This window comes from Coturnix japonica, chromosome 8 (assembly GCF_054131305.1).
Source record: "Coturnix japonica strain WE chromosome 8, WE-NBRP24, whole genome shotgun sequence".
Taxonomy (NCBI): domain Eukaryota; kingdom Metazoa; phylum Chordata; class Aves; order Galliformes; family Phasianidae; genus Coturnix; species Coturnix japonica.
The window spans coordinates 11,703,309-11,723,009 of record NC_140670.1 but is presented as its reverse complement, the minus strand read 5'-3'; the positions used below and the strand labels follow the sequence as shown (position 1 = coordinate 11,723,009).

The following is a 19,701-nucleotide window of genomic DNA, read 5'->3' as shown; positions in this document are numbered from 1 at the left end:
ATTAACTTGATGGTTGCCAAGGCCAAACAAAGTGCAAAGTGTCCTTGGAGAAAGCTACGTGATTCTGTGCATTAAAATCCAGGGGATGCCAACACACGAGCTCAGCCTTGCAATGTCACGTGGTTTGCCTGTGCTGCCAGCACCCTATAAAAGCCTTGCTGAATTTTTAAAGAACATTCCCATGCTTAAACTGCAGGGGTTGAAATGCTGCCTTCTCTACCCCAGCCCACGGCTGGCCCAGCAGAAACAAGGGCAGCACCCAGCTGGGAGCTGCAGCTTGTACTGCACACTCTTGCCATTGCCCCTGCTGATCCTAATCCTTGATACATCAAACTGCTGCATGCAAACAGTGGTGGGCACTGGGGTTGCAGCATCTCCTAATTCCAAGCAGGAAAAAAGCCCAAACAGCTCTCTGCTGAATGCTTCCCTTTGCTTGTGGAGTGAGTAGGATGGCACAGAGCTTGAGAGCTCAACACAGCAGGGGGAGAAGGGGAGATTGCTGCAGGACCAGCCACTCAGTGTTGGCTGCTGCTCTAACACAGTGCCCATGGGGTCAGGGCAGAACTGCTTGCTTTTCCAGCACTGTCATCTGGTTTCCCTCACAGCTGCTCTGAGCTACACTGTCCTGGATTTGGAAAACAGTGCTCGTGCACACAGACACAGGAACATACAATGAAGGTAAACAAGAGGCTCCTTTTAGTTGCAAGGATGACTTCATTTCCGGGGTGAGCTGGAGGGTTACTTGTGGTTAGAAACAGAAAGCACAGAAACTGTTTTGGAACAGTGGTGGAGATAATTACGTCTTCCTCTTCTCCACCTTTCCAGCACTGCTCCTTTCATGCTGCAATGAAAGGAAATGTTTTGGGGTTTTTTTTATTGGTTTTTTTTTTTTTTTTCTCTTCACAATACTATGAAAGAATTTTCCAGAGCCCATCCCAGTCGAATGGCCTCCAGCAGACTATGGCCCTGCTTGAGGTCCCACTGCATGCAGACCCCATGGTGCCCCACGCTTTACAGACACTCAGAAGCATGACATTCAATGTGTGCAGCTAGCTTTTCTCCATCAGTTGCAGCCCCATTCCTGGAGCACTTCCAGCAGCCCCACAGCACTGTCCAGCTGCAGGTGATGGCTTCATTCCCATTTAATTACTCCAGCTAATGAGCTGGCTGCCACCTCTCAAAGCTGATCCTAGAGGTGCAGAGGAGCAGGAGAGTGAGGGAAGGATGTCCCCTGCTCCCAGTGTCCCACCCCAGCTGTGGCAGCAGCATCCTGCATCTGGCAGCAGGTTTACCTATTCTTTGCACTTTCTGTTTTCTTTGCTTTCTAAACTGAAAAAGCTCTCAGTGGGACTTTGCAGCTGCAGTCATTATTATCCCAGCCAGGAGAACTCAGTTCCTTTTCTTCCTCTTTACAGGCATTAGGAGCACCAGCCCGTGCCAGCTTCCTCTGCCCAGAAGCTGTCTCAGTTTCTCAGGAATGAAGCTGAATGGAGTTTTTCAACAGCTTCTGTAGCAGCTTGTAGATAACAGATTTTTTTTCCCCATGTTGTTTTTGCAAGCAGAGCCCCTAACAGGGTAGCCTTAACTCGCTATCAAGGAGTCAAAGAGTTAAAATAATATTGCCCCAGTGTGTCATTGCTGACTAAGGTCCTGGGCTTAACAAGACCCTAAATTGTTCACGTTCTAATGATGTAATTTGTTATCCTAAATTTCCCTCTATTTTGTTATTAGAGTGCCTGTCTCTAAGGTTGTAGCTTCAACACAAATTCTTCACTCAAAATCAGCCATATTTGTGTGTCTGGATGATAAACTGATTGCAGCTCTGGTCTCACCTGCATGATACAGTCCCGTGATTGCTGCCTTTCCACTGAGCTGGATGCCTGGCATTTAGCCAGCTAGGTGGGATGTGTTGGAAAAGGACAGTCCCCAAGGGAAAAAAGAGCAGGAAAATCACTTCTGTGATCTTCAGGTTAATTTAGATCTTATCTAATGAGTGACATTTTTCTTATATTCCAATGCAGTGTGATTTATTAGGACATCAGTATTTCCTGCTGGGGATGTACTTAATTAACAACCAGTTGTTTCATTTTTTTGTTTTGTTTTTTGTGGTCTTGTAGCCAGGTTTCTCAGAGCTGGAGGACCAACACCGAGGTGGCTTCATGGCCTCCAGAAGACCATCAGCATGAGTGAGCACAGCTGACATGGAAAGATGGAAAATGGAGGGGAAAAGAGAGAATAAAAATGAGAATGTAAGCTAAGTCCTTTACTTTTGGAAACTCTCCAACAGCCTCTAATTTACATTAGTGAGATATCAGCATTCTGCCTTGCAGGGTGAACTATACAATATTATATCTTAGCCCTGCACATTTTCAAGTTCCTTGCCCTTTATTACAGCCACCAGTTTATTAAAACTAGACATGGACTTAGATCAAACCTCGGCATGAAACTGTGACCGAATGTCTGTCTCTGAAGCCTGCAGCTAGCTACAACTGCTCTCTAATGCTTAAAATAACACCTAACCCAATTAAACACCCAGGAACTTCTAATCCCTCCTCTCTTTTCCTTCCCTGAAAAATGTTCCATGTGCCTGGATGTGCCAGAGCTGACAGCATGCAAAACTCCCTGCCTGCTAATGGTAAGGGCAAAGCTTCTGGTGTGGTGGGCAGTGTCCGAGGAGCCACATTCCATCCTATGAAGCATGATCGATAATGAGTCTGAAAGGGTACTGTGTCTGACTTGTTTTGAAGTCTGTTCATGTGACCTGCTCTGCTTCCAGGACTAGCTGGCAGTTAATTTCCTCTCGCTTTCTTCTAAAACGTCCTTCCCATGTCCTTTTGTTTTATGGTCTTCACTAAGGAATGTTGTCCTCTGGATCATTTTTATTGGCTTTGCTTTTTAATAATCAGCATTTGTGTTTTAATGCAGTGGGGTTTTTTGTTGGTTGTTTTTTTGGTAACAAAATTCATAGCTTAGAAAGAAATCAAAGCAGCCACTCATTTCCTCAGATAGATTTGAAATGCGATTACTTTTGTGAGTTGTAAATAAAAAGCTGGTAACTGATGCTCAATGGGACGCACTCCCAGTGTGTTTTCAACCTCCTCTGATAGGAAAACTGCTGAGTTGGTGCATTGGGCCACTTCAAGCTGCTCTTTTCACTCCCAGGTCCATCCAGACTGGTTCCCTGGTGGCTTCTGCTGGAGGTATTTTTATCCCCATAATCTGCTCCGGCAGTTCAGCACAGGGAGATTCATGGGGTCATTAACTCCTGTTGGACAACAAAAAGCTGTAACAGACATCTTCCTAATGACAGTGGGTGAGGGCCCAGCAGGAGTGAGTTTGGAGACAATTTTGGTAACAAAAAAAAAAAAAAAAGAAAAAAAAAAAAGAATTCTAGTATTTAAAATCAAATTGATTTCCTCCCTGAATGACAGTCAGGTTGGAAGCAAGTCTAAGTCCCTGAGGCCATGTTGTCCTCAGACCCCAGTAATGCCCTCCCCTGGGCCGCCTGTCCTGCATCCTGAGCTGCAGGGCTGGACTGTGTTGGAGGGATCCTTGGAATAACTAGGCTGTGAGGCAGCAAGACCTCGAGGAACTCAGCTGTGCGTGGCCACTCCTTGTGAGCTCACACTGTTGGGCTGCCAGCAGCACTGGGGCTGGTCTCTCTCACACCATCACAGCAGGGAGGGTCCCAGCTCAAGCAAAGATCCAGAGGTGCTGAAGCTTGCTCAGGCTGACGTGGTCCCTGCATGCATGGCTTGCTCACTGCTCCCAGAAAGTGTACAGAGCACAGCAGCAGCAGCACAGCATCCAAGCCTGTGACTTCAAAACCTGAAGCTTAGCTCCAGCCCAGCCACTGGGGAAAACATCTCTCCTAAAGTAGTCATCACATGGACAGTGAGGGGTGGGAGGTCAGTGGTGTGTCACGGAGACTGGGACTAGAGAAGGGCTGGAAGTGAAGGGACTAAGTGACTGAATTATGCTGTGTGAGTGGAATGTGGGAGAAAATGCCAGGTACTTAACTCACCATGTGAAAGCACAAAAAGAAACAACACCTGGAAACTGAGGCATGCAAATTCATTTAGGAAATGAGAACCAATGCCCGAGCAGTGAGGATGATGAGTGTTGGACCAAGCTACCGATTGATGTGAGTATTCCAGCCCAGGTGAAAGCATGCCAGAAGAGTTACTAGGCTAAATATGAGAGCAACTAGCTGAAACTCAGTGCCTTGTAGCATGCAGGCTGTCAGGCTGGATGCTTTAACATTCCTTTTTGGACTCAGACTATATTAAAACTGAAGAAACCACAAACCTCTTTCCTGATTTGAATCTTGCCTTGCCAGCACTCCTTATCATTTCTTTCTACTCTTGTTCTCAATCTGATCTTGGAGGAGTTACTTTCTCTGTCCTATTAGAAGTCTCTCTCTCTCTCACATTGATTTTAGTGGATAAAAACTAGGGATTTTGAAGGCCCTGAAGGAAGACAGACTCCCAGCTTCAAGTGAATTCAAAGGGAACTGGGTGCCAAATTTAGAGCTCTTGTGAAAGTTCCAACCCAGAGCCCTGAAATTCAGAGTAGATTTTGAAAACCTTGTAAAAAGCAATCTTGCTGATAGTGGGCTCTCTTGACTTTTATTCCTTACTCTTATGCATTTTTTTGGATGAGGGGGCTCTATAAATACGCACAACGATGATGAGAAATAGGAGAGTAAATGTCTGGCTGTTGTGTATGAATTTTCTGCAGTGAAAATCACCAAAGTTATTTTACTGGCTGGTTATCTCAAAGCAGCAAGTATCCAGACGGTTGTCTCCAACTGTTGTTATTAAATTCAGCAGGAAATCCATCCTGTCCAGAAGAATTATGAGTTTCCATTGCTCCTGGAGATGTCCAGAGATGTTAGTGTGTGTGTGTGCTTGTGTTGCACAAGCAGCCAGCAGAGTGTGGGGCTGGGTTTTGATCTCATCCTGAGCTGGGGGAGCTAACCAAGAGATGTAAAACTGATGTCAGCGTCTAGCCTGGGGGTTTACTTAAAAAAGCAAGTCTTCCAAAACACACTGATCACTACAGCTATAAATGTGTTTCACATCATAGGGCAGCATTTGAAATTAGTGGTTCAGCATCCCATAGAGGAGCCCGGATGCTGTCAATGGCAGCCTTTGCCATTAAGGAGTTGGTGTTTGTCAGTTATTTCTGCTCAGAGGTGTGTGAGATACCACAGTTTCCCCTTTTACTTAAAAGAGGAAATAACTGTGGTGGCAATCTGGTCTTTGTCACTGCTGTAGATGCTAAACCGCAAAATCCTGATCCCTTATGTCTCCCATAAAGGCCCACTGGGGGTGGGACACACCTACCAACGGGTCAGGAAGCAGAACTCTGACTGGGTGATTTGCTCTGGCTGGGGGCCTGGAGCAGGTCCTCTCATAAGAGGCCATCAGGAGGGTGTCTGGGTGGCTCTCATGGGTAGGTTCTGCTACTGCTGCAGTGGCAGTCCCCAGCTGACACAGCTCCCAAATCCCTCCTGCTCTCTGTGGTACAAGAGAGTTTGAAGATAACTGTGACTGTCATTGTTCCTTGCCCAGTTGACAGAGGGCAGGGTGGCAGAAGTGGCATGCTCAGCCCTCGAACAATCTTGCAGCAATGCTTTATTTTTCAGGTCATTTTGGCTGCACAAAATGGCAGCTGTTGTCCTGGGTAAGCTGGGAGCTTCTGAAGGCCACTCTGGAACCACACGAGCCTGCTACACCTCAGCCAGAAGGCAGTCTTCAGAATGGCAGGGGGCATTTCTCCAGTTCCACTGTGGGAACACAACAGTGTGCTCAGGGCACAGCCAACCTGTCAGGTTATCATGTGCCTGTGCCAGCAGCAGCACTCTGGCAACCACTCTTGTGGCAATGCCTTGCACAGCATTTTCCTCCCTAATGTCAAGGGTGTATAGTTAGGAGTCACTGTGCTGTAACTGTTGAGTCATGGCCTGAACCACTGATTGAGCACCTGGGGAAAGAACCAGGTGAGCCCTGGGAGCACAGGTGAAGGCAATCCAGCTGTGTGACTGTAAGGGGTAGAGCCTGGCTGCAACACTCTTAGACCTCATTTAAGGGCTGACTGCCATTCTGGAAGGTTCTTTGGTTGGAGATCTCTGCCTTATGGAGTTTCCCCTGTGAGCCTAGATCTTCAGAGAAAGGTGAGCACTTTTTGATGCATTCTTATGCGGCTAGTTATTTTGTCTTTACATTTCTTGTATCATCATTCCACCATGTTGATCTTTCTGAGTGTTATAGTCGCCAAGCTTTTAGATCACTTTTTCTTCCTTCCCCAGTTAGTGCAGCCTTAATTCAGCAAGTTTTCTAAGGTTTTATGTGTACAACTGTAAATTCATCAGCTTTGGTACATTTACACATTTCATGGAGAAAGTAGAAAACAGGAGTGTGTTGTCCAGCTGTTTTTGGCGCATAGTACCCTTAATGCATCATCCTACTCTGGAAATTGCATGCCATATGCACATCCCATTCCTGTCCTTGCAAATGGGGCAGGGCTTTGGCAATTAGTAATGATATTGACATTCTGCTGTTCAAAAGAGCAGCACTGAAACCACATATACAAGCTAAAATCTTTTCCAGTGATGAGTTCAAGATGGAGAAAGTCCCTTACACATTGCAGAAAACCATACAGGAATAATTTGAAGAGCTGACCCTTAACATTTCCTATCTTTCAAGTACTGTGCTTTACTATCTAACGGCTTACTGCTGACAACTTTTGATTATCTAGTATAGCCAAAGGATTGGGACAGCCAAGGCAAAGTAAAAACAAAGATAATATGAAGCATATGGTAATTAAATGTTAAGAAAATAAAATAGGAGCACTGTGAGAGACTGCAGTCCCTGAGCAGCGCTGACCTGGGCAGGGGTGGCCACTGAGGACTATGTGGTGGAAAAGAGCTGTGGTTCATCCAAGGCCTTTTGCAACTCACTTTGGATTCCCTGAGCTCCCAGTATGATTAATTCACAGCCTAGGTAATCTGTGCAAGAATGGCTGATGGCTGCTTGGTTTTTCTAACGGAGCTATATTTCTTCAATAAAATATTGTGCACCGTATGTGTTACCAATGGTGCTTTTATGTGAGAATAGCACAGGGGGATGGGTGAATATTTTGCACTGTTGGCTACCTCTTCTTTCTATGCTGCAGACTCAGGCTGGAATTTGCTCAGTTTGTGATGTTTCCCACCCTGCTCAGCCTGTGATGGGAAGTGCAGACTGTCTTTCCATACCAAACTGCCTGCAAGGGGAGCTCAATGCAGGTGTATGTGGGAACTGAGTGGGAATTGGGCCCAGATGTTGCAAGACATCTCCATTTGCTAGCCAAGCTGCTGGGGGCTGTCAGCATATCTTGCCAATCATTGTAGAAGTTTATGGGGGAGCCAAACCCCAGAGCAGGCAGCCACACATGGCAGCTTGGCCTAGCTCAGCACCCACCAGGCTTCAGCATGCTGCTCAACCACGAATATGTGTGACTTCCTGACAACTCCTCTTGAGCAGCTTTTCTCCAAAATAACCATCCTCGCTCTCTCCCACTGGCAGTGTGACTGTGGAACAAGCTTATCACAGTTTTGGCATGTTTAGGACATGCTACCATATGCTTTGGAAGGGAGTTCAGTTTATCTTAGCTGCTCCAAATTTACTTGACCTGTTTAATCCAGCTTTCACACTATATCATCTCAGTTGCTGGGATTGCTATTAGGTCATGCCCCATGCAACATGTGCAGCCAGTTGGCCTTTCATCTACATGTTTAATTGTCCAAAGTGATTTCCATGTGATTAACACAACCCCCACCCCACCACTGGTGGTAGGAGATGGGTAGGCCAGACTGTGTTGTCCTCCCTTCTGTTGGCAAGTGCCGGGGGGAGGGCTACAAAGAAGGAATCGTGCTCAGTTGGTGAGTTGGAGAATTTCCTCAGGGACAGTATCAGATTGCTCCCTGCCTGAGCAGTACAGACACCATTGCTGGGGGGAGAAGGAGGCGTTTGCTGTCACCATCACTTCTCCAAGGGAGAGCAGCACAGCTCTGTTCCTGCCTCATCTCCTGCCAACAGAAACAGTCATCACCCTGCCTGTCAGCTATTCCCTCCATCCAGCTGTATCACACTGGACACTGAGGTGGTGTTGGGTGCTGAAACCTTACAAGGCTTACAGTTGCAGAATATACCCATGTGCCCAGCTTAGAAACTGGCTCCCATCCTGCAGAGAGACAGTCCCCCACAGTTAGGCATTTGTGGTGGACCAGCCAGGGCTGTGGCTGCGGGCTGCACAAGTTTCCACGCTTACCAGCTCCAGTCTTACAGAGCCATCTGCTAATTCTATCCAGGGCTTCCTCTCACAAGGCAACTAAATGTGCTAAGAAGAGAAACTGAGGAGGTAATTTTCACTCCTGGCTTACTGAGTGCAGGATATTCTTCTCCCTTCACTGCAAAATCATTGCACCATGCCACTTGTCTTCCCCTAACATTTCAGTATTACTATAGCAAAGTGCTTTCTGTCCTGGAATGTTTTCAGTGCCTCTAGCTGGCTAAAGAAATGGAGCAGTTCATATAGGGTTGGAAGAAGTAAGTTCATCTCTGACAGAAAGATCTCCTGGAGCAGGAGAGTGCCCTGATGTGTACTTCATATTAGCATGGAGATATCCATAGAATGCAAGGAAGAAAGCAAAGCCACAGCCCTGGTCTGTAACCCAGATGCAGGTGGCAGTGCTTAGAGACTAACAGGGCAATCAGGCCCTCAGGCCCCATGTTTTGAAAAGTTTTCCTTTTGGTTCTCTAAAGGTTCTCTTTTGGAACTAAAGTTAGGGGCTGTGTGAGGAACAGACGAACAGCTGTAAGCGTGACTTGACTGTAGAGGTCCTGTGTTGCTTCCTGTGAGTGCAGTGAAATGGCTATGGTCAGACACCTGCTTCCTTCCCATCTGGAAATGGCTGCATTTAAGCACTGGTTAAACCCTGCCTAGTTGGACAACCTGTTTCTTTGTAACCTTCCAATAAACTTCGGGCCCTTCCTAATGCTTTAAAAAGAAAGAAACAAACAAACAACAACAAAAAGTCCAGGAAATTACTTGACAATAGACCAAATAATTTTATTAAGTCTGGGTAGCACCAGGGCACTTGTCATGCTGCTGATGGTGTGGGGCCAGGGCTGCAGTGGAGTTACTTAAGAGCTATGCTAAGGACATGGAGATGGGACAGCATTTTGTGGTAATCCAAAATGATGCTTTAGAAAATCCAGAAGTGGTACATAGCAAGTCAGAGGACTTCAGGCTTGAAGTAAAAATCTTACAGAAGGCTAAAGACTGAGAAGTACCAGCAATAGGGGGAGCTGAGAGTGGTAAGAGAAAAAGGAGAGGTAGGAGGCAACTAGAAACCTGAAGTTTGTAGTTCCAATTATTTCATGTGCAGTCACATGCAAACTAGGATGAAAGATGCTCTGCTGAGGCAGATCAGTTTTACAGTCTAAACATACATGTCTCAGTTTAGTGACCAAGAAGATTTTAAACAGATGGGTTTTTCAGAAGATGAGTTTAGTTACAGGGATTTTTTTTTTTAATTTTTTTTTATTTTTTTACTTTTACTTTTGACCTGGAGAACAGGAAACAGCTTTGGAGTGAATTAATAGCAGACTTTTGTTTGTTTGTTTGTTTTTGGTTTTCCTTGTGTATTCCTGAAAGGGACTGGCAGCGTGTTAGACACCAAGCAGGATCTCAGTTAAAAGAAAAGCAGTTTTTAACTCTTAAGAAAACAAAAATACCTGCCAGGAGCAAAAATGAACTTTATATGCCCATTACTGTAAAGTTAAATGCTACCAGCTGTATTGTCTACCTTTTCAAAAGGAACTAAAGTGACAAATTTCCCCTACTTCTTATATTTAAAAAACCTGTTTTGAAATCTGCCAGGTTTTCTGGTAAGGTGTTGAAGAGAAGATCAGGTTTATGAAGTGTATTAAATTCTCATTAAAAAAAAAAAAAAAAAAAAAAAATAAAAAGGAAAAGAAAGAAATCTAAGCTATATTTCAAATGTAGAGTCCTCGAGGGAGAAAATCACACATACCTTAGACTGAACTTCACCTTTCCTGGGGCTGTAAAGCCTTTTTGAGCCCCTATTTCTTCTCTCGTTGCACTAAATTCCTGTGAGGAGGCACACAGGGCTCAACATAGGAAGGAAATCGGGGGAGAAAAAGTTCACTTTCTTCTTTTGGCTCCACTCATCTCACAAAAGCCTCCAGATGTAACTCCTTTTGTCTGAATATTTCTGTCTGCTTCAGACTGACATTTCCTCTCCTAGCAGAGAGATGGGCAGACATATTTATGGCAGAAAAGATAAATTGTGAAGCATTTCTCCATCCTGGTCTGCATTTGCTTGCAGATCTTGTGCTTTCCCTGGAGCCAAATGTGCTTTCACTCACACAGGAGCACCTCAGGGTGCTAAGCAGCGTGATGGGCTACCTGTATACAAGGATATAGGCTCCCTGGGTACAAGGATATTGTTTAAGACTTGTGGAGGCAAAATATGTGTACAAGCTAGCCAGCACCTCTGATCATTTGGGATCTCCCCAACTGGAATATTAGTGCCCTGCATGGATGAAAGCCATCATTGTAGCCTGCCACCACCTGATTACCTCCCACAAAGCTGTGGCATGGCACAAGGTACATGGCACAGCCGTGGCCACAAGGGACGACCAAGTCTCCTTCCTTTGCAGAGCTGGTGAGTAGCTCATACTCATGGCCTCAAGCCAGGTCTTCCCTAGTTCTTGGCAATGCTGAATAGCAGCTGCAGGGGTCCAGAGGCCACTGCTGGATATTTCTGCTCATTTGTTTTTTAATCCTACAACTTCATCATTACAAGCTCCATTTACTACACCTTTAGGATCCTGTGAGGTAGGCAAACACCTCTTAGAAATTTTACTTGACTCAGTAAATTCCGCCATGCCACCAGTGAACCATACAGTGAACTGAACCTGCACCACTACTGGGAGAGCCTGAGCAAGTGGCACATCCAGCAAGCAGGAATGCAGTGTGTGGATGGGCTTAAAATAACCCTTAACACAGCTAATTGGGGTCAGCTTTTCCAACAAAAGTATCTGCAATTAATTTTTAAAAACAAAATAAAAACAAACCCACCTCCCGCCCACCAAAGTCATTACGTTTGTGGAGTGTTTGACTGTATACTACAAGTTATGATGGGGTTGTGAATAGTGTCTTGTCTGTTAACCCAATTGAGCCTGCCTGTGGGTGACTTGCAGGGTTTTCTTCCAAAGCATGAGTGCTGAGAAACCAGAGGGCATTTCCTTAGGAACTGAGCAGGCAGACTGAGTATTGTGCCACACAAATGGACTTGCACCTGCATGAACTACATGCATATGCTCCTACAATGAAGCAGAACAGACACTTTCATGCCAGTTCAGTGGTCAGATGTGCACTGGCTCAAGTGTCTTTTTTCCAACAACAGCTATTAAAACCAGGCAATTAAATGTCTGTTGGCATAGTCTGCTCCTGTGCTCTGGGACTTCCTGAGCCAGGGCTGTGGCTCTGTGGTTAATAACCCTTTAAGGATTCTATATTTTTAACATGGTTTTCTTATTATTTTTTATCTCATTTCTTCTTTTGAAATCAAACATTGCATGGCTAGTTTTGCAGTTTTAGTAGGTTGTACCGAGGCCTGTTTGCTTGTTTTTCACCTGAAGAGGTGAGGATGGGAAGGATTGAGAGGGTGATGGTTACTTCCAGTAAGAACAAACCGCTCTATGAGCAGGTGTGAGCCTTACAGCTGCTGAGGTGAGAGTCTGCAAATAGTATCCCTTAGTTCAAGAGGTGAATGCTAGAGAAAAGCAAGACTGAGTGCAGTGTTCTCCTTGTTCAGGACTCCAAACAAGCCACATGCTACACTCTTCTCAGGAGTGAGAATTCTGTATGTTGTTCTAGGTAGGTGTTTCACTTCTGAGTGGGAAGAGCTGACTGTCAACGTTCAGCAATCAGTGTTTTGGTATCTAAGGCTTCTCTCTTGCCAGTGTCTCCTGTGCGCATCTTCTTGAGAGGGATACAGACAGAAGAGGGCCTACCTTGTGTATCTGCTGATGCACTGGAATGCCAAGATGTGGCCTGGGATGTGGTGTGTTTTGGCTGACTTAAAAATTGTAGTCTTTGTGCACTGTTTATTTTTCAGTGAAGAACAACAAAACACTTCTACTTCAAAGTTGGATGTTATGTGAAGTCCCTGTGATGAATTCCCTATTATTTTTCCTAAAGCAAGAATTTCTTAGTTCCTCTGTTATGAACATTGTCTTTTGACTTTGTTCACAGGAAGGAAAATCCCTTGGGAATTAAGAGTCAAGGAAAATAGTTTGATCATTTATGTTGCTACTGTATTTTTTGTGTTAATCTATTTTTGTTTTCCATATGAAAAAGTTACTTTTGAGGGATGGCATAGAAGATGTGGTAACAGGGAAGTGGCATTTTGCTGTTTGTCTGCTTAGTATTTTTTCTAGTATCTGTGGAGCACTGAACATGGCATGCGTTTGGAGAGCCCCCAGTTCTGGTGGAAGGAGTTATTTCAGTTCTGATCTTGGCTTCGTGGCTATAGTTAGGTATGGGAACAGAGCTTTTGGCAGTTTTTATACTGAAAAGCAGCATGTTTTGTGCTTAAAACAATAATTTACTACTAATTCACTGTCTTATATGGGGTTCAGCTAGGAGCACGACTTTCATCATCAGATAGAAATGTCTTTTTTCAGGGCTTCAGATCCATGTGGTTCCTTGTCCAGACTCTCCCTTGTACACACATGTACATGTTTTAACTCTGATGCAAACTTAGTGAGGAGAGCTCTCATCTTCCTAGCAATCAGGTTTGATATTTAAGGTATGTTACAATGCTCCAAATGTCTAAGATGCACCATGTTTGTATGAGCCTAGAACAGCGTGCTCATCAGTCTACTAAAAATACTTTCTTTTTAAATGAAGGGGATCACTTGTGTTAGAGGCCGTATACCTAAACTAAGAAATTAGCATAATGACATCATTTTAATGTATTACAAGAAAACCACACCACTCTTGATTTTTTTTGTTTTTTTCATTATTATAATACAGCATTAAAATGCTAGAATACTAGAGGAAAGCTGTATACTATCCAGCAAATAAGGCACATGTCGGAATGCCATTTTATGGACAATCCACAACAGAGGTTTTACAGTCTCTTTAGCAACATAGTCACTCGGTAAGCTGTCATCTTGATTGCTGAAGCAGAACTGGCACCTCCGCAGCTGTTGTCCATAGGTTCTGTTTTTGTTTTAGCTGTACAAGTTTCTTAACAGTTACAGAAAATGAAATTGTACAAATAGCCAACTGAATCTGATAAGGTCAGTGGGTACAGCTAAACAAATGTAATAGTAATTAGGTTATTTTTTTAAAGCTGAAGAAATTCATAAGATACAGTGTTAGTTTTAGCACTAGTACACAATGAGGTGAGTGCTGTACTAAACAATCTTTTAAAGGAAACAAGAATCCAGTACAGGGTTGGGCAGACCTCCCATTTTAGCATGGTAAAATATCAAACTAAAAACCCAGTCCTTCATAATATAATCAAACTACATGAAATGTAAAGTGTAAAAATGCTTCAAATACGTGCACATGCATATTCTATATTGCTATGAGTTCTAATTAAAATAAACATAAATCCTTACAATCATCTACTTCAATGCATTTCTCTTACATCCCTTGATTAATATTATTGCTGTATCCAATGCTGCATAGCTGAGCTCACAGTCTGCAAAGAGTTGTGAAAGTTGAGTTGTCAGACAGCGTCCCAACCAACTCTTTTCCCCTCTCACCATGAAAAAGGACAAGAACTACTATTTGAAATTCGACGCTTGTGCTTTAGAGTCTCTGAAAGCTGAGTCTCTGTGGTGCTTTCAGCATCTTCTGTCTTTCACAAGGTCATAAAGTGACACTATACTATTATTTGCTCTCGCTTGCTACACATCTAGTGATAGCTTTTCCTAGCAATCCTTCCCCAGATACACATAAATAAAATGTATAAGCATTTTCATATAAGTCAAAGCACTTGAATAATATATTGGTTACTTAATACTGATATTTTCATCCAAGGATAACAAAAACAATATGGCTTAAAGAATTGCAAGTTTTTTTTTCTTTTTTGTCAGAATTATGTACCAACTTTCATATAATATTTTATGTAGACAATATTTCCTTCTTAATGTAGTTCTGTTGCATACTTTATACAGACAAAAGCAATGTAAAAAAAAAAAAAAAAAAAAAAAGTAAATTACTTCCATAAATATTTTCTTGAGGATACATCCCTAGTTCTGCAAAATACTTAAGAAAACTTTTACCTCTGTTAGTATCCTAGTTGAGAGGAAGGCCCTTCTGAAAGCTTCCAAGCTGTAAAAACTTTTTCCCAAAGAACAAACAATACTTTTTTTAAAAAGGCCCTCAAATATATACAAAAAAGTTACTGCAAAGAGTTTCCAGATAAGATAATGATTCAGTATTACAAGAAATATTTGTAACCATTCAAAAATTTTAACATCTAAAAAGGTTTCCAAAATACACACATAGTATTAAAAAAAAAAAATTGAAAGAAACTCTATGTCAAGTATAACTCAAGATAAATACACATCTGCAAGTAAAACTGTAAAATACTTCATACAGGGTAAACATTTATATCAATCATCTATAGCTAGTAACTGCACACGATTGTCCCTTTGAAATTCATCCTAGAAACACAAACCATCATCCCTATGTCTAAGATCTTGATCAGCCCTCTGAGCACTTCAGCAAAATAGCAATGTTAACGGACAGCAGTGGTTCTGTGGACAGGAAAGAGATTTGATGCAGCCTGATCAGGAGTAGAGTGATAACTTAGAGGATGGTTTTGTATGGTGATAGTTCCATTACATTTTAAAACGTTGGCAAAGCAAATGGAGAATGTACATCAATTTGCTTCAATCATAAACATGTTTTTTTAAAATCATTGCAATCTATTCAGTGAATCAGTCTTAGCATTCACACTAGAGAAAGAGATAAGGATATTCCATCTGACTGCAGGACATAGTGAACTAATCTATGAATACTAACGTTTCCAAAAGATTCTTAATATTTTAGAAGTAGTTTTGTTTGGGAAATATTGGCTAGATCTTCTCGGGTATGCAACCCATGTTTGATCTAAATTTCATGTTATACATAAGGTAAAATACAGAGAGCGCTTCTTGATTAAAGACTTCTCTCAGACATATGTAAATTCACATTTTTAGTTTATAAATTTTGTCCCATATAATGGGGAATTTAAAATACACTTATTTTCAGAAATAATATATACTCTGTGTATTTATTTGAAATTAAGAGGCAACTTTGAGACAGAAAGGCCTCAAATTTTTCTTGTGTGGCATCATTTTATGTCTGTGGTAGCAGCAGTAGAAACTGGCTAAAAGGGGGGCATCCTTTCTTTCTCTTTCATTAAAGGAAGTATTTGTAACAAGTTCAGTGGAGCTGCATCAATTTAAAACAACTAAAAGACTGCACTACTTATTTTGGACTCCCAATAATTTTCTCCAGTGCAGGGCCAATGCCAAAGACAAATTCTGTATGAAATGTTCAGACCAACTAGAAAAACAATGAGATTTTTTTTTTTTTAATGAAACAAATGAATCAAAAATAGTCCAAAAGAGGAGGAAAAGGGAAGGAGATCATGCCCAAAAAACTGCTGCATGCTGGATGGACCTATGGATCTGTAGGAAGGCAAATAATGGCAAGCATCTTATGAGGTTTAAAACCAGGCTTGACAAATAAAGGCAGAGAAAGAAATTTATTTCAGGTACGTCCCTGAGAATACTCTATTTAGGGAGATCTGCACTGATTTAAATTCTTTACTGTAACTGCTTTGTTACTGATAGCTGCTTGAAAATCCCTTTAAGGAATACTTACTAATGGATTAAATGTAGAAATATTTAAAGAGAACAGCAGAAAGTATTCCTAAAAATACAAGTGGTAAAAAACTCATCCTCTTCCCAGTCAAAGTGAGACTTTTAGGGTTGTATTTTTTCATTTTGGAAGGAGTTTGATGTGAAATCAAAATTCAGATGTTTTTCTTCTGTGCCAATAACCACAAGCTATTGTATAGTTCTTAAACCCATGCTTTTCCAGCAAGACACCAAGCATGCAGAAGAGCATGGCGCAGATGCCTAGCACTAGATCATAGATGCTACAGTCCTATGAGCAAACCTTGGCAGGAGGAACGGAGGAACCCCAGTTGTGCTTCCTCAGCCACCAGCTTGCTAGAGAGAGGAAGTTTTTCAGCCCTGAGCAGGACAAGAAAAACAGGGTTGCCCTGCATTCTAGGGGATGTGTGAGTTGAGCCCTGCAGACACAAGGACAAGGGTGTCCTGTCTGGGTTCCCAGTGCTCTCCTGCCCTACGCCACGCCTCTCAGCTTCAGCAGAGACAGTGAGATCAGCACACTGCTTCCAGCCCCAGCGGGCTGTAGTCCAAGTAAGGCAGGATGAAGTAGGACAGTGCCTAGCTTATAGCTTCTCACATTTTTTTATCTGTTCTTCCCCAGTGTAAGTGCAGGGGAAAATCTATTTTCCTCCTCATTACTTTAGAAATGCTTAATATTTCTTACATACTTTGTCTGCTACCTGGAAAAATGTGGTATAAAAATTGAACTCTTTTAGCTCTACTTTTAAGAATCGTTACTCTACATGGAGAGATATTAAGTATGTTGAAGCTGATCGCATACACTTTTAGGAATTTTATTTCAAAATAAAATCTGAAAGTGCCGCCATGAAACACTGACTCTGGACAAACGATTTTTAAGAGAGCACTGTCATAAGAATAGCGATGATTGCATATTGTGGCATTGGCAGATGGCCTTTGATATCTGCTGGTATGCTATATATTGATGTAGCTATACCAAGTTTTAGTGGTTATCAAAAGACAGGAATTATTTAAAAATTAAAAAATGCTTGGTAGCAGTGTTAGAGTTTGAGGGAGAAAAATAATTCTCTGATTTTCACCTGATGGAGTTCATCTACTTATCCTTTAGTTGGATATGAAGCACCAAGGATATCTTTGTTCGTGTTCTGTTAAGTGCTCAAAAGGAAAAAAAAAAACCTAAAACAAAAAAACAGATCTGGTTGAATCTGTGATTCTTTCTGTAAAAGCATGCGTGCCTGAAATTAATTATCAAGAATGACAACTGGAGGTCAAGCTTTAAAATCCACCCTCAAAATCACCTGTATATTTTATTCTCTTATGGGCAAATTAGAATCTTTGTTTTTCTCTCTAAGGTACTTTTTTCTGAGTCTGTGCAAAAGAATGCATTTCTATTTGAAAAAGCTAAAACTGTATATCTTGACTGACGTCACTGAAATCTCTTATTAGTGTTAACATTCAATAATATTATTCTTCAGCTCTTTTAGTTTATAGAATTACCATCTTGGCAAAACTAGTTTCAAAGTGATTAAATTTCTTTAAGATTTTAGAATTACATAGCATTTTTCATCCAGTGATGTCAAAATGCTAATAGATACTGAGTATGCCTCACAACACTGCTGTGAGGTAGGTGTGCTGAAGTATGACTATCCCCCTTTTGCAGCTGGGGGAAGTGAAGTCCAAAAAGGACTTCATGACTTGCCCACAGTCAGGGAGCCAATGCAAGAGTCATGGTCAGAATCAATAAATCCCAAGGTTTTTTCATCAGACTGACCAGTGGGCTTTGTCACTTGGACTACACATAAATAATGCAGTTTGTGAGATATGTACATCACCCTACCACCAGAATAAGCAGAAATAATTCTGCCCTGTTTAGAGAAAAGCAGAGAAATGGTCAAAGTTTCACCTTAGAACAAATTTGTAAAGACCTTTACATTTCCTAGAGGAATGCTCGCTGAGATTTCAGTTCACTTTACAAGAGCTTGACTGCACGTACTGGTTACATTTTGGTATTACTTGGCACAAAACTCTCTCTGTATTAGCACTATAGAATTAATCCTCGAAACAGATTTAATTCACAACAAGTTATTTAGGATTTTAAATATTTCCACTAAGTATTCCCACAAATCAATCTCTAAAGGAAACCTCACAAGAATAGAAATTGTTGATTTTTTTTTTTAAACCCAAACCTAAAAACACACAAACCGTTATCCCTGTAAGTTTTCTCAGTGAATAATGCAAGTGAATTTCTTGTTTTGTCCTTATGCTGATGTATTCTTATACAGACACATAAACAGGATACTGTCTCGAGGTACTTTCAGCTCATCCCTGATGAGATACTACTTCGCAACAGGATTACCCTGCCCAAAGTTCCACCTGAAATGGGACAACCAAATATAACTCCTACATTTCTCCTAAGGTAAATAGGTGTTTCAGGAAGACAGGGAAGTGGGAAGATTATATAGAGTGTTCTTCATACCTCATAACACTTTATGGCTAAAACGTTTTACATTATAACAAATTCCTACAGTAGAAAACAGGACATTAAAAATATTTCCAGAAAGTGGCTTTAAAAGTATTATAAATAGTAAGTTTGGCTAATCATTCAATTACGGATTTGGAGGACAATTTTAAGTATTCTTATCCCCCTTCATTCACAGTAAATTTAGTGTGCTTGCAGCCTAATGAATAGCGCATACACATGCAAAACCTGTTGTAGCAGAATTATATGACAAGAGAAGGATCTGTTAGTCACACAAGCAAGCCAATTATATCTCCTCCAAAAACCTCTTGGAATCCTTCCCGATGCTATGGGTTCCCTTTCTGTACAACTACACCCTCAAACAATTTTTCACTTTTTTTTGCCACATCCTGCAAAAAACTTATTTTGCCTAAGCTCTGCCTAAGTAATGCTAACAAATAGAAAAGTCCAAGAAAGCAGCAACACAAAACTCTCAGACTTTCTAAAACTGGAAAAACAATTATTTTCCTTCTTTTATGCTATGGCTTGTTTAATCTTCCTTTGTCTTGTCATATAATAGGAATAATATTCATATTGTGGGTGAGTGCTTTTAGTCAGTGGCCCCACAGTTATTTAACCTCTGCAAAACCCATTTATCACATACAGTCCTTGTGAATGTTATGTCTTGTCTAAAGAATAGTACTTCATTTCACCTGAACATGATATAGGGTCTGTGTAAACAATCAGCAGAACCTGCAACTGCGGTTCTGTTGTGAACACTATCAGTAATGCTTGTACATGTGTACATATATATATGTAAGCTTACATATATATGTGTGTATACAAATTCACCATAGTCCTGTAAATACCTGTTGCATGTGTGTGCGTACACAGGAGAAATGTTACATTCTGTTAATGGTAAGGCATACTGTTAGTTTAAAGAAAGGCAATATTGGCAATTATTTTAGCTTTTATCTTGAAGTGTTATGTTGCTCTTGATCGTGTGCTGTCAGAGGATCTTTCAGGATGAGGTGGACGGGAAGAGGCCACTTGGAAGGCTTATTGCACACGGCGGCAGTAGTAGCCCAAAACTTTGCACTTCTCACACAGGTGCTGGGGATGTTCTTTGCTCTGGTCTGAAACGTCCAGGCCATCCGGCTTTTCCAGGGGTCTCTGCAGAGAAGGGTGGGAACAGAAGTTGATTCAAGGCTTTTGTCACTGTTTTTAATCTTTAGTACATGTGCTGGACGTATTTTTATGCTC

The 19,701-nt window shown here is 41.8% G+C and overlaps 1 protein-coding gene across 1 annotated transcript in view; it reads right to left on the bottom strand.

Moving 5' to 3' along the window:
• Positions 1–14,153: 14,153 nt before the first annotated feature.
• The window catches only part of ZCCHC24 (zinc finger CCHC-type containing 24), a 99,301-nt gene continuing 93,753 nt past the window's right edge, over positions 14,154–19,701 (bottom strand). The window contains exon 4 of the mRNA XM_015866370.3: positions 14,154–19,611. Coding sequence (XP_015721856.1) covers positions 19,498–19,611 — 114 coding nt within the window. The 3' untranslated portion in view covers positions 14,154–19,497. The remainder of the gene's footprint in view (positions 19,612–19,701) is intronic.